The 16406-nt window shown below is 37.4% G+C and overlaps 1 protein-coding gene across 1 annotated transcript; it reads left to right on the top strand.

Moving 5' to 3' along the window:
* Window positions 1–1533: 1533 nt before the first annotated feature.
* On the top strand, window positions 1534–7209 carry RB195_000089 (uncharacterized protein; the record flags this gene model as incomplete). The annotated part of the gene is made up of 2 exons (XM_064196235.1): window positions 1534–1630; window positions 7097–7209. 2 exons carry the CDS (start codon window positions 1534–1536, stop codon window positions 7207–7209), a joined length of 210 nt encoding a protein of 69 aa, XP_064052116.1.
* Between the last annotated feature and the right edge of the window lie 9197 nt (window positions 7210–16406).

Genomic DNA, 16406 nt, shown 5'->3' with positions numbered 1-16406 from the left:
GAGAGGATAAAAACACTGACTTGACATATCGGCTGAGCCCCGCAAGTCATTGAATAGACCAGTTACACGTTCGTAAACCTCAAACGATTCTGAATTGAAGTGAACGTGGTGGCGTGGGTCCGAAGCGGATTGATTAACGCCAGACACTTTATCCGTTACACTTTATGCTATTGTCTGCCTGTCTGTCTTTTTGTACGTTCAATGTGATTTGCCATTAACATTAAGAACTCAAATGTGTCTCATTCTTGGATAATTAAGCTGTTTTATTGTGGAATTGCCTGTACTTACAATGTACTTCACATAGGCGGAATATCCAGGTAGAAAGTGCAAAAATTTCAGGCGCAAAATTTATACGAGAATACGGAGTAGCATTTTCAATAGCTCAGGGACACGAACCGATGACGAGTTACAAAGAATTCGACATTTGCATAATTTTTCATGTTTACAATAAATTATGGAAATGTGCCTTTTCATTACGATAATGATGTCGTGCTGCATGAAACAAACTCAAAAGAAAACAACGGAAATGTCAATGGGTATAGAAATTTCATTATTGCAAGACACGTTCATGCTATTTCCTGGTTCCCAGAAACTTTATAACATCAAAGTTACATAGTTCTGTTAAGAACTGGAGATGTAAATGTTATTAAATGTTATTAAAAATAATTAATGAATAGTTTAAAGATAGAACTTTCCTCCTTTCCGTTTTATTGCTTCCCTTCATATAATTCTTTGTCTTTGCGGTAATATGTTGTAGTGAAAAAATTATCCAGCAACTCGAAAAAAAAATCGTGAAATATTTACCTTTATCAGATAAAGGTATTCACATAAATACAGTACAGTACGGTACGGTAAAATGTACACAATACGGTAAAATGTTCACAATAATTCAATGTTTAACGTGAACACTTATAGGTTAACAACCTCCAAGACTTTCTAAGAATGCTCTCTTGTGTCGACAATTACCTACATATATTGGTAATTGTAACCTACATGTGTTCCACTCCACTTGAACACCAGGTAAATAAGTAAATTACATAGATTACTGTATAGGAGAAAAGTCTAAATATCATTACATGGTGCATTTCTAAGAAATGATCAAAGTCGCATGAGTCCAAGAGGTGAACTTTGTCAAATAATTGGATCTTATTCAAGCAAACTTTTCTCAAATTATATCCTAAGAGGATTTTCGAGTCTGATTGCCGCCTATCCGTGTGGTGGAGGTGCTTCTCCCGTATGTAATGAGGGATTCGAGTGTACTCCTTGGTAACGTGCGAGCACAGTATAATATATAAGTATAATATACACAGTCATATGGCGGGAATTACCCAGGTAATGGAAAAATATGTTGTTGTCCAGGAAACTGCCAGAAACCATGTCCTGATAAGTGAAATCCTTAGGGGTAGCGTAGAATCCTGGACAACAATTCTCCGTTTCGTTATGCTGAACCGCCGAAGATTGTCAACCTGAGGCGAGTAGAGGGGGACTCGGTGTTGAAAGAGAGTTTACGTGAGACGCTAAGTCTCTCAGGACATGGAACGAGATGAATGGATGGATTCTGTGAGAGCTGTGGATCCAGAAGATTGTGCAGAGCCGGGTTCAAGGACGACACCGCCAGGAAAAGATGCAGGTAAACCCGTCAGGTGGTAACAGCAGCCCGTTGATAACAATTAAGCCCTTGGATTAAGTCATGTAAATCATATCTCAAAGCTAGAGGCCCTCTCCAGTACTAGGTAAGGTTTATGACTTGCAAGTACCACAGAAGACATACAGGACAGTCCTAGAGATCCACAAATCAGATGTACAGAAACCTCCTGTTCTGTGAAGAAAGAAATTCTGTGAAGACACATTAATCCCTCCCATGCTGATAATTTTACACGAAGAGGTAACTTTGCTGATTCGTACGCGAGATGAAAGGATTACTCGAATCTTTTAATTCGACTGATTATACGAATTTTGTGAAGACACATTGATGAAATTGAAGCTATAGTGAAAAAAAGCAGGAGTAACTAAATAACCTGAAAACACAGAAAGCAACGTTGAGTACGATAAGGGCATTAAAAGCTCTACTAGCTTCGATTGTTTAAATAGGATGGCGATAAAACGCATAGTACGAACTATATCTATAGGTTGGTAATAAAATAAATTGCTTACAAGGCCATGTATACGCAGAGACCAAAAAACCAACACTGAACGTTCCTAAGATCGCTTCAGAATTCAGAATTCAGTATGAAGAAGTGAAAAAAAAATTCCGTGAACAGGCGAAACTCTCAGAGTAACGTGATATTTTATGATAGTGGAAACAGATAGCAGTATACTATAATTAGTTTATTTATTTTTCCTAAAATATCCTCAGGACTTCGACAAAAATAAGAGAAAATTAGAGAAAAATTAAGCAGGTAAGTGGAGAAAAATAAAAAATTAGGCACATAAGTACAATTTTTGACTAGGACCGAGGCCAGTATTACGCTACTACTCAAATAGTGGAATCATCAGTGATTTTTTTTTTTGTGTTTGTACTGATACGAGAGTATTTTTTTTACCACTTTGACTAGAAGTATCGAGAAAACACGAATATTCTACGGAGCACTTAGAATAAAAAGCTTGTAAAACGTTTCTAGTGTAGGAAAATTCTAAAGGTGCATTGAAGGGAAGATTTTCATATGTTTCAATAAATTGAGAGAATTAATTTCGCGGTTTATGAAAACTGAATGGTTCATTTCCTGTAGGATTTCCAGCAAAAACAGCATTTAGTGGAAAACATTGCAGTCAAGGAATGTGTGATATATAAGGATAATGCTAATTTCTTAAAAGTAAGACTCAAGCGAACCTTTAGAATTTATTTTGTTCTTTTTTTCACTGAAATGGACTGCTGTTATCCCGGTGAAATTACACCAATATAAATCTATAAATAATATATTATATATATAAACAAATAATAATTATATAAATATAATATAAATATATGAAATGTTTGCAGGAAGGCCAAGAATTTTTACTTTTCTTGGTTCGATTATTCTGAAAATAATTTCTATCTTGGTTCCGTGCTCCGTTCATAAAAAATTAATATTAAAGGGAACAATACCGTCAAAAAAAATACACTTAAGCCACTAGTTTAACACTTTCTTTTGTAGTAAAAATGGAATCTAGAGTGTTTCTTTACTAGTAACAGTGACAGTACCTATGTGAAATGTAAGCCAGACTTAAACTAAACATTACCTATATGAAACGTAGTGAAATATGTTGTGAATTATATGTTATCCGACGGGGTTTTCGACCAATGACCAAGTTTTATCGCCAATTATGATTTCTGAAGTCAGCAGTTCAATTTCTTGTTCCGTCTAGAGTCAACATTTATTCTCAGCTTCACAATAACAACGGAGACTTCGAATATCGGAGAACCTACGAAAACGAAAAATCGACGTTTCTCCCTTTTTTTCTCAGGATCAGATTTCAGAGAACCCAATGAAGAATCACAAAACAGAGGAAAAAAAGAGAAGATCATTAAGGAGAAAAAATTTGTTCACAAACGCAATGACTTTTCATCATCCACTCTACAGGTGGATCGAAAAATCGGACTTTTAGTGCAATTGCGTAAACGTATGCGTTTGCGAAATGGTGTGGCCCACGTCCAAATCCGAAGGCAGCCAGAGGAGCTACGTAGGGTCCCAGTGCGAAAGCAACTGGGATTGCACTCAGGTGGTTTTAATTTTACAGTGGTTTTTAGGCTGTGGATGCTGACCACTCGTTTATAGTTTGTGACAATTAAAGTTTTGAATGTATTTGTCGTATCAAATCTTAAGATCCAAAGAATTCACTACGTCTTATGCATCATTTGATTGAGTAATTGTTACCCTGATGTATTTATTTATTAACATTGACCTTAGAACGCATATTCCTGAAAAAAAAAACGTTTTAATTTATGGAACAGTGTGGCGTAAGCAGTTACACAAACAACTAGAATAATTCTAGATAACATCAATGTGATTATGCGAGGTTTTTTATTATATTGTTTTTATATTATTATATTTTTATTATATTTTTATTATATTGCGAGATTATTAAACGTAAGCGATTTGGAGTTGTGGTGTAGAGTTAAACGCTATGCCAGGCTACAATCTCCTCGAGGTTAAAGTCTACTGAGGATCCGTGAGAAGAACGAAGGATCACCGCATTGCGATCTTCGGTTTCTGATAGAATTACAAGTTTTGTTAAGGACACTTTGTACATACATGAAGCACTTTATTCCTTAGTAATACTTCTTAGTGACAAAATTCCGGTCTTCTCAGTTTTATGTAACTTTAAGCTATTTAAACTGCTTTTTTTAACGATTACCTTACACTTAAATTGTATAAAGTTTTCCTTGACTGAACACAACCAAACTTACAGAATAACTTTTTCAGCGACTACGGCTTTTAGGAAACCCAAAGATCAATTACGTATTTAAATGTGGAGGACGGCGCCGTTACCAATAATTATTTACGCAGCTGCCCGTATAATCAAAGAATGACCTCGAGTCTAGACTAGTAAAGAAGTGACCATTGCGAGATATGATCCCTTAATTGTGAATTACAAAAAAAAAAAACGATACACAGTTTAGGATTTCATTCATTCGATAAACAAGCACAAATAAATGTATTTTGTTCGGAATTTTGGTTGGTTTTTGTTCGAAAAATTTGGTTAGTTGGTTGGTTGGTTGGTTTGGTGGTTTTTTGTTTGGAAGGTGACGCAATGTCACAAGATGTGAGAATTTTGTAGTCGAGTGCTGAGAAAATGAAGTAATCAAGATGTGAACACCGCCATAAGAAATAACATTTACACCAAAGATCTAAATCAAAGTAAAATTCTCAGATACTTCAGAACAACAGCAGGATATGCTAAAGATTGAGATTTAGAAGCATCAGTAAATTCTTCATTTCTTTTTTTTCGAAAATCACCAGAAAAAAAAAGTTCCAATCCTAACGCTTAGCAATTATCTAAAGCTAGTAGTTACGGTAACATTCTCTTAATTTCCTGATTCACATCCGGAAAAATGAAATTTTTGCGAATAATTATCAGATAAGCACGTTCTCTCTATGACTCAGTATGTCACCTCAGTGCCCATGCTCCTCCTACTGTTGAGATTCTGGAAGAGCAGCACAGCCAACACGGCATTTGTTGTTCTGGTATTTGCAAATTTAGAGTAAATGCTGCAATTTTCAGCATTTTTTCGTCAAATTTTTAGCGACTATATATATCCGAATGGAAATCTGTAGATTGTCTTCTCTGCGCCTCAAAAGTTGCTGAAATTTCATTGGATTTCAAATTTATATTTGATTCGAACTACGCAGTTCGCTTTTCACCAACAAAGCTTGGTATTTTTTTTTTGAATATTCGAAATAACTTGAAATAATTTTTCTCATATGAATCCATTGAAAAAAAAAACAAACTGATCAACACATAGAGGGTACACATTGCTCGCTATGATGGTTAAAGGCAGATTTTAGCGACAAGTATCGTTTCTAGGCATTCTGCCCGTGCTGGAGGAATCCTAACGACTAAACTAACAAGTCACGTCTCTTTTGGTACCAGAACCTATCGTAGGGTTTTTTTTCTCATGGAAAGAATTCATCCATTTTGAAGAATGGAATTTCTTCCCCCACCAGTTTGCGTTAAGACTTCGGAATAGACTGAACTGATATCTACTGATTCGTAGTGGTTACCGTTAAATCATAAAATACTGAATTCGCACTTTTCATAAAATTTTGGTACAATTAGTTTCGGACTATAACATAACTTTTTTTCTGAAGAACATTTAAATATGTAGTTACAAGGTTTTTCCACCTCTGACCAGTATTTATGTTAATCGGAGCAGCACGACCATAATTCTTCCCTTTTTTAAAAACGATTTCTAAAATACAGCTGGAAAAGTGAAGAACTGCGCCATCATATATTTGTATGATGTTTGAGGCTAAAAATGGCTACTGCGTATGTAGCAGTAACATTCAGCAAAAAAGAATAGTAAAAGGATGAAACGGATTAATATTAGGAGGACAATAACGAGGTTCTACGAAACAATCAATCTAAAAAGAGATAATGAGACAATGAGCGAGGAATTTAATCAGAAATCTTGAGAAAAAAGAAAGAAATGTATATAGTAGACACCGAATATGTTCACTGAGGCGAGTTGGACTCGATGCGTCTTCACCTGTGGCATGATGGGGGAGTGTGCATGGGAAGAAGAGGATGGTGGTGTGCTGTGCCTGGATGCGTCAAGTTCCTCGGATTGAACCGATTCGGTCCCGAAAGTCTATCTGCTATCATCGTACTGTTAACTACATCATCATCATGGTTCCTAGACATCCACTACGCGCGGCCACTGATTATACGAGCGTTTTCTTTTTCTTTTAAAGGCATCACACCACAAATCTGAGGTGGTACGGATTTCCGGTGGAGTATTCGTATACGGTATCGTAGATTATGGAGAGGGAGGTGATTCCGTCCATTTCTTTCAAATTCCCGTAAAAAACGACCCGGAAGATGCGGCGTGTGCGCACGGCTGACGCGCTCCAATCGAACTCCTTGTGGAAAATAGCGCGCCTGAACGCTCGAAGCCGCTTATTCCGAGTGAATGATGTGAACTATGGGTGCAGTGGTGACATGTGGCAAATGTTAAGGAGGAAACCGCAGTAAGACCTGGTTGACCGGTAACGTATGAAACTCTAGGAGGTGTGGTCTCGTGATGACTACACCCGGCATAAAACGACGTACACGTCGACCCGATACATTTTCGCCGAAGGCGTGCATTGAGCTGAGTTCTCCGCACGATTTGCGGGAAACCCCAAAACGCTTCCTTTTGTATTTCCTTAGTTTTCCACTATTTTCCCCTGTAGCAATGGAGCTTAAATGGAGCTTACGTGGTCTTAAGAAAGTCTATTTCCTTTAGCTTTACCGTTTAATTTGCTCCTAGGAAGCCTCTTCTACCTTACAGAGATTTGTAGACTTTGTAGCAGTAGTTATAGCTTAAGAGATTAGTTCCTTAGTTAGAAAATTAGTTTGCAGAGATTAAATCTTCATTGTTTTTTGTGTAATTTTGCGTGATTGGCGTTTTTTGTAGTCGGAGTCATAGCGAAGTCTCAAAATTCGTTGTGGAAGAAGGTTAATTGGGCACAGCTATACAAAAAGGAACAGAAACGCCTGGAAACGGTCGTTTCCGAGGATGCACCTTGAAATCAGAAGAAACTAATGATTTATCGAAAAAAAAAAGTTTCCTTGGAAGTATAACTACAAAAGATAAAAATTGTGCACATTTGCAAAAAAAAAAATTGAGACGGAATGTAAATCACAACAAAGTAAGGTCTTAGAGGTATCAAAGGATAGTAGAAACAATGGAATAAGATTTTATAAAAACTTTTAATCCTACTCATACACTAATGCACAAAGGAAATTATAAAAAAAAAACTCTAAGAAGCAGGAAGAAAGGAGGTCTGGGAGTTTTTCGGATACCGAAGAAAGAACTCAGTTGTCAGTGTTTCGTGTAGCAAACAGAATGCAGGAGGGGAGTTGGAACACTGACAACTGTGAGTTTTGTTTACGCCTTGTTTACGATTGTATATATTTATTTCCAACATGCCCTGGATAGGCATAATCGGTGTTTACATGCGTTAGACATAGCCTTCGAGAACAGTTTAGCTGAATTGTTTCAGAGAAAGACCGAGAATTTAATTTTTAATGGAACTTTTGGATCCATGATATTCCGCAGTGATATTTTAACTTTTAATGGAACTATGCAAGATTTTGTCTTCATGGTTATACCAGGATTTTTTTCAGCGAAAAATGTGGAAATTTTTTTGAAAATTATAATATTATAAAGGATTTGTAGGTTTCTAAAAACCTGATGACTAAAACTAAAACTAAAAAAAGAAGACTAGAGGGGAATTGTCCTGCTTGAATTATTTCCTACGTATCAGTATTGATGTCTTCTTAATTGAACATATTAGGGAAGAATTATGAGTCACTGACGTAAATGTTGAATGACGGAAAATAAAAAAAAACCATAGATTTTATTGTCTTCTAAAACAGAAGTTTAGTCGTCACTGCATCACTCTTCAGTTAGTGCCGTATAAATGGAAATTTTCCAGACGATATGGGGAAAAAATGAAACGCCTCGTCGGAAAAACCGTTTCGCGTCAACCTTACGTATGGGCGAAAATACCTAACATACCTAATACCTAAAATATTACCTAAAATACCTAATTCGAAAACACCCTAAGGGAAATCAAACAGAAGGAAACCTAACTCATGAACTGAATAGGGACCACTGCTCAAGGTACATTAACGATCAGCATCGATATCAGGATTACGAGTAAAGACTCCCCTTCTACCAGCTGGGGACATAGATGCTTGTATTTTGCTATTCTGAGAAATAGTACAATAATTCCAAATGAGGGCACTTTTTTCGCGAATATAATTACACTTTAATGGGAAAAAACTCGACTACAGTATGCTAATACGCCGACAAGGCTGAGCAGCAGCAAAATTTCCAATCAGCCCCAAGCATTTGCTCTTTTATTGCTTGGTTTTATTGTTGACTGCTGTTAATACTTCTATTTCAAGTTGGAAATATAATCGAATACAGTCCAGACAATTTCTTAGCATGAAGCAAAATGGTTCCGTAGAGGTTTGCAGGAAAATAGGATTATTTTCACTGTGGCGATAAACGTGTTATATTGCGATTCCTATTTGTGGTATGAGGAGATTATTAACGTAGGGGTATATCCAACTGGCTCTTATAGATTACTTTAAGAAATGATTTATCCTAATCGCTTCCGACTTCCTTTTTCCTGAACAACAGTACAAGTACAGTAAACGAACTACAGTAAGCTATTCTTGCTCGTTTGGCAGTCAGCCCCTGTTTGGCCAAGCAGGCGTACATTTATACTCTAATTACGAATTATTGTTGTTTTTGCCAGAAAATATCACTTTTTTTCCACTGCACCCTTTTCTGCTAAATTATTCTCAGGCCGATCCCTGATTTCCCTGATTTATTTCTATATGTTTTTTTTTTTTAGAGCGGCACGGAAAACTATTTAGGTCGGAAGATCTTAAACACTTATAATTATATTAAAAAACAAAGAAAAGAAAGAACTGTAATGACTGGGGACGGTTTCAGAGTACCCTATAAAACATTTTTACAGGAGTCAATTGTCTATCCATGCACAGCACAAACATCTTTCCTCTAAAAAAAAAACAGAAAGGGGTCCTTTTTTAATTGCTGTCATCATGACGACAATCTCACTCCCTATTATATGAATTTCATCTCCGTAAAATTATTACTGTATCACTAAATAAAAATGAAAGTAAAATAAAAGTAGATTTTCAAAAACAACTGAATTTTTCAGATAGCAAAACTTGCTTTTGGTATTTGAAGCTATGAAAATGTTTTTCAACAGGAAGGGGTGTTTCCAATCTGAGAAATGAGGTAGAGAACTAAATAATTTAAATTCGCTGCTCTCTGGAAAAAAAAAGCCTAGCAGTAATTTCTGATTAAGTAGGACGTGCGGAGGTAATGAACGACCGTCCCCGCATCCAGTCGACATTTAAGATTGAACTAGGGATTGCTAAGAAGTTATACAAAGTTACAACGTATATACTCCATTGAAAAAATACAAAAATGTACAGTGCAACCTAATACTTATACAAAATACATCAGATCAGATGAATGCTTGATTTATTTTTAGCTTTCTAACGTGATTTAAGCGTTTTTTTTTTGCACTTTTCCAAGAAAAAATACTATGTCGGTGTCTACAGTGGGGAAATAGCGACTTTGAAGCGATTTTGCAAAAATGTATCCGTGCGGATTACTTCCATATGAAACTAATTGATAGATCCAAATTCAAAATTTTTCTTGAAAAATAATTGCACGTTGTGCAAAGCAAATTGTTCTCGCTCGTATCCTAGACTTAATCTATTCTAAGAAATCGCAATGTGCAGTACATAATTATTTTCAATTAATGATAATGTGGTTCATACGGAGGTATATCATTAAAAATCAAATTAGTCTGCCCCGTCGAAAAAATTACTACTGGTGTTCCTTTTCAAAAGATCAGAAACCACATAGGATTTTCGGGAAAGGTCACATTTTCTAATTAGTTTGGTACATTAAAAGAATCGACGATAAAGTCACTGGCGTACCAATTTACTTGGGATGCGCCAACGGGTTTTCCGAAAACCCCGGGGGGAAGGGAAGAGGGACAGGCGATCACCAAGTCAGTGGTTTTACCCTCCCAGACAGGTCTCTCAGGAGGAATGAAGAGCCTAGTTGGGGCTAATGCTGTTTCGAAGCCTCGACTGTGTGGCTAAAACGGATCTCTAACGGACCGCGCCACACCGGCCATTGAATTAGGCACATTTGATCAATTTTGATCATTTGATCATTTTTTTCACTTTTCTTATTCCTTTGTATTAGTAGTGGAAGTAGAACAAAGAGTCAAGCACAAAGTCCTTAGACTTTAGCCGGCCCTTGGATGTAATATTTCTAATTCGTAGATGTTCATGGACTTTTACTCGACATAATAAATGGCATAAAGTTTAAAGTTTATAAGTTTAAATTAAATGACATAATGCAGACAATTTCAATCCGTTTACCCATTGATGTTTTGACCATTCAAGCGTTTGTTGAGCCTTGCTCGAGGCATTTTCTTAAACACATAGAAAATTTCAAACCGCGAGAAAATTCTAATCATGACCTTCCGGAAATCATTGTGACAAGGATGATCTCAATCGAATGCCATGGTGGGCAAAGCGTATCGCTGTTCCGTGTTTCTCGAGAGCTCGCTTCTACTTCTTCTGCGCTTACTTCTCTGCTTTGTTATTCCTTTGTCAAAGCACCTAGTTTGAAGGAAACTGACGTTTCTCAACTCTCCGGCAATCGATGCTTCATGGAAAATGCCTTCGGGCGTTTTTGAATTCGCCTCCTGCTTTCTTTCTCCCCACATTTCCCCAGAGTTCACGCAAAACCTGAGTTTTATGGTGTTCGACTATATTGATCAGAACTATCCGTAGCCCATGATGTGGACGATGGTCTGTTGTGACCACCGCTTTTCTCAGTTCTACTACATTCTGCACCAAACAAACTTGACGAAAATCTTAGATCAAGGGGCAATTATGTGGAAATTGGAGCTGAGAAAAAATTCAAGATCCCTCGACAAAGGATCAAAATCGGAATAAAGTTATGTTTGGTATCAATTCTATCAATATCTGATCTATGAGTCGTCAAAGATTTTGATCCACGAGTCCTCGTCCTAAGGCGAATGGTCGAGGACTAGTGAGGTGTTTTCACGAGCCTATTCAAGTGAAACCAGCGAATTGGCTGCTAAGAGGAGCGCAGCGTGTACAGGAGTACAGGAGGTGGAGTACTAACCTAGAAACTAAGGCGGTTTTCACGCTATTTTTTTCAGAGCGATTAGGGGAAATTGATCGTGGCCTCCTGTCTCTACACCTCGATCTCAACGTTTTTCTTCAAGTTTTAAAACTAATTTCGTGACACGCTGCCCTCGAGCCTTAATACTATCGCTTAATGATTTCTTACGAAGTGACACACTTTATTATTTCTGTCATTTTTTTCATCAGAGGCAAAATGTACAGTATGACATCGGTATTATTCAAAGAATAGCACAAAATAGGTGAACTTTGTTGGACCGAATACTGAAAGAAGAGACAGCTTTAACAGTTTGAGGCTTTTAAAATGGCTCCGGCAGAAGCTGCTCAAAATAAGGAGAGGAGCTGTCTAGCTGCCTTATTCTCAATAAAGTGAATGTTGACGAGGAAGAATGAGAGAAGCATGACTCAGAACGGATCTAAAAAAATACTGCCCGATAAAAATTGTCATGAAAACGATGTCACAGCTTTGGTCCATGGATAACCATTTGGATACATGATTTTACAGTCACGGTTTATATGAGACTTAGCAGCCAGATGCACAGATGTTGACTGAGACGAGGCAACTTGACCATTCGTCATTGATTGCATGCCTCGACGTATGTCTGACCGACCGCAGGTTGACACTGGACATGGTGACCGACCACTACTGGTCAGGGGGAACGTAGTGAGTGTGCGGTTGAACAACTTCTTTAAAGGCCTCAGCTCAGGAATCTGAGGTGGTACGGATTTTAGGTGGAGTATTCGTATACGGGGTCGTAGATTATGGGTGGGAGGGTAATTCCGTGAATTTCTTCCTAATTGCCGTAAAATGAACGGCCTGGGAGATGCGGCGTGTCCACAAGGTTGGCGCGCTCCAATCGAACTCGTTGTAGAAAACAGTGCCCCGGAACGTTCGAAACCGGGCCGTTTTTTACGGCTATTAGGGAGAAATGAACGGTATCACCCTCCCACCCATAATCTACTTTGACGGTGGTCGCTTCAACTGTTTGAGTCTCATCGGTCTTAGTTGATTCAACAACAGGAGCGTTTTGGGATCTGCCTGCAGCATGTCCTTTTGAAAAAGTTTTGGGAGGATGATGAGATCCATCTTTGATCTACGAGGCCGATATCGACGCCTTATCCTATCCTACGAGAACTATATCCTTCGAGAACTGTGAAAATGACGAAAAGAGGGAAAGTCGGTTAATTCGTTGATGTTCAAAAGAAAGAACGATTACAAAAAAAAAAAAAACTAAGTAGAATTAAACTGAAATTATGGAATATGTGGCGGTGAAGAAAATATAAGAAGAAAGATTGAAAAGTTAAAATTAAAAGAGTTAGTCCTTAGAAAAAACCAGAGAATGAGGCGATAACGCAGCCGCACACTGACCCATCAACCTGATTTTTTACATATGATCTGAAGGAGAACATACATAAATACACAAAAATACCATACATACAAATATTTAGTTTATTGGACAAAAGAAAGATCTTCACGAACTTATTATTAGCACAGAAACTATTGGAAACACAGGAGGAAAACGCAAAATCGCATTGTTCTGGATTGCAGCAACATATTACGTTGATCTGCATTGATCAGCAACGTTGATCAACGGGAAATCCATACAACCAACTGCCCAAAAAGATACCTGCCATAATTTACTTAGTTATTTACCTTCATACGGTTCTTCTCGCCTTTCATTCCAGATAATGTAGTATTCCGTGGTTTTTATCAACTGTCTTTAACTCCTGTAATCAGAATCATATAGTACAGTTAATTTTCTTGGACCTTTAGACCCTCGTTGAATATTTTTTCATGTTGCTTCACCTGCAGTCAAAATTGGTGATGACTTTTATTAACAGCTAGTAATTTGAGGTCATTGCCTTTCTTTGTTGGAAAAATCCGTCGTGAATGTGATCTAGGGTCTACTCAGGGAAGGTGAATTAAAGGCATCACCCCACGAATCTGAGGTGGTGCAGATTTCAGGTGGAGTATTTTTATAACGGATAGTAGATTACGGAGAAGAGGGTGATTCCGTCCATTTCTTCCTAATTGCCGTAAAAAGCGGCCCGGAAGATGCGGCGCCGCACAGGGCTGGCGCGCTCCAGTCGAACTCCTTGTAGAAAAATGTGCGCCAGAACGCCTGAAGCCGTATCTTCCGGGCCCTTTTTTTTACGGCAATTAGGAAGGAATGCACGGAATCACGCCCCTTTCCTTAATCTACGATCCCGTATACGAATACTCCACCTGAAATCCGTACCACCTTAGATTCGTGGAGGGATGCCTTTAAGGGATGACCGCAGGAATGCGAGGATCGTGTGATTGGGGTCGTGGGCCGATGCAGGGAGGAATGAATCCGAACACTTCAATGGGTGTGAGATTCAAAAATATTGGAACCTTTCTGTGCACTCCATCCCAGATTTCCAGACTCAAAAACTATAAGCGTAAGAAATTTATGTCCATTTTCATACCTTTGTAAATTTGCTGGATTCTGGAAGAAGATTTCTCCAATGATTCTCTGCATATGTGCTGAAAGTGTGTAATTGCTATGTTGTTACGTTCAGCTGGTCATCTTTTTACGATATATGGATAAAATATTAGAATATATTTGCAAAATAAACCTGTTTGTGTCCATCAACCTATGAATTATTTAGATTTTAAGATTCTTTGCCTAGATTTGAAGCTTAGACGAAGCGAACGATAACGTATTTTAATGTCGCATCCAGATTTTACGACGAAATCCTGTAAGCAACAGTGCCCATGTTCCTTGAATCTTTGTAAGATTTAATATGTAGTATTGATTGATTTGCTTGAGCTGCTTAGCCAAGATTGGTACCAATCCTTCTTATTAACTAAAAGTTAACGTTTCGGCGTTATCGCCTTATCGTCAGAGCCTGGAAAAATCAAAGCCATCAGTGACCTCTCCTCTCATGCGCCTCATCACTCCACGGAAGGTATTCAAACGATTAAAAAATTTAAGGGACAGCACATCGGCATGCGCTTACTTCATTTGGTGAAATTTGCTAGCGTAACAGACCACAACGTACCAAAACTATGAATTACAAAGGTTTTTATAGGGTCCCATAGATAAAAACCCTAAACAACTCTACACCAACTCTCAGTAAGTGAGAATTTTAAAGAGAAGAGATCAGAAAAAGAAACCGATTGTTTCTAATTAGTTGTCTAATTAACTGTTTATAATTTTTACCAATTTCCTTGATTAGCTGATTCTAATTAGCTTAACTTGATCCTAATTTGTGGTCGATCATTCAGCGGTAACTACTAATCTTCTCCGATCCTAAACGATCTGATATAATAAAGCAACTAATAGAAGTCCCGCCCATTTGCAACAAAAATTCCTCGGCAAAACGTACTTTTGAGTGGGCAAGATGGATTGTAAGAGGAATCGCTTAGATCGGGTTTCGCACGCCAACAACAAAAAGGAGAATTCGTCGTTGTAGTCTGGCGGAGGTTCAAGTTTGCACAGCAGTTTCTGGTTGATCTACTTGTGAGATGCCTTATGGATTAATAACGTGCGGGTCCCATTCCTACAAGAATAGTAGTAACCTTTACAAGTATCGGGCACATTCCTGTTACCAAGAATTCAACAATTTCTACGATTAGCTCGCTAGCTTCTTCAGAAGTTCCGAAACCAAATACCGGATAATCCAGGGGTTTTGTATGACCGCTTTAAGAAATACACGGACAAATCTCTGAAGTTGTAAAAGTATTTGACTGATGTAATGCGGAAATCTCGGAAAGTATTTGCACATTCTTGCACAATACAATAATTTGTGGACGACTTATTGTGATTTCCTTGAATTTGAACTACCAACAATGTGAGGATTTTTCTGGCCCTAAATATTGAAACTTTTATACTTGAATGATTGTGAGTAGCGAAAATCGGCTCCCTATGAAAAAAAAAATACAGCGTTCCAGTTTTTTACTGCTAATCTGAAATTATTGGTATGGAAAGGTCATTACGTGCTTCACTCAAATAATCATTGGTGGTTAGTTTGGAATTGACCAAATTTTTTCCATAGTTTTTTAAGCATTAATAAGAGAACTGGTCGCAATTATTTAGATTTTTTTAGAAAATAATTTTTTGGTTTTGTTAACAAAATAGGGGCTCTTTCACCTTTTTTGTGGACATCCTATCGGAGAGCAATCGCTGCTTTAGTTGTGGCTATGTTTGTACACTATAAAAAGTTCTTAATGGAGCTCCTCAAATTATCATCAACTCGAAAAAAACCAGAATTATTTCAAGTACAAGCGCACTGAAAGAACCAGAGTTATGTATCCTTTCGAGGACGACTTCTGTACAGTACATGCTTCATTTCTCTTCTGTTGATTGTGTTGATAATTTTCTGGATCAATGAACATTCGGAAACGTTATGAGAGGTCGCGGTTTTTTATTGGGAAATCTTCCAATAAAATCCAACAATTACTTTCACTTTTTGACAAACTTTTACTTTACTTTGACTTTTACTTTCGCTTTCCTTGACAAACTAACACAAATAACAAACATAGAATTTCTCGTACTAAATCAAGAGAATAGATCTTTCTTTGAAATTTTCTTGAGAAAACGTTTACGTTACGATTTCTCCAAGGAAAGAATCCCAGGAATTGTGGGAAACAGGTGACCGTTTCTTCTACCAGAGCAACCCACGTGCACACATCGTTGTTAATGTTCAGGATTTTTTTTCTGACTTAAAGCAGCATGATCTTAATGTGCCAACTTTCCCATCCATTAGCCTTCACCTCCATTAGTGCTCTTTGGTTCCTCCTAATATGAGGGAATTCTCAAAGCAAAAAAATTCCCTTAATATGAAAAAAATAGGAGAAAGCATTGAAAAAGCTAGACAAACTCATTAACGCTAACAAATCAAGATCAAATAATCTAAAAGAATTATGCCAAAATTTTTTCAGCATTCAAATTTAAATATTTAATGGTAAACACACGTTATTAGTAAACAACATGTAATTCCCCTCTTTAGGATATTCT

This window comes from Necator americanus, chromosome IV, assembly GCF_031761385.1.
Source record: "Necator americanus strain Aroian chromosome IV, whole genome shotgun sequence".
In the NCBI taxonomy this organism is placed as follows: Eukaryota; Metazoa; Nematoda; class Chromadorea; order Rhabditida; family Ancylostomatidae; genus Necator; species Necator americanus.
This window is presented reverse-complemented; position numbering and strand designations above follow the sequence as displayed.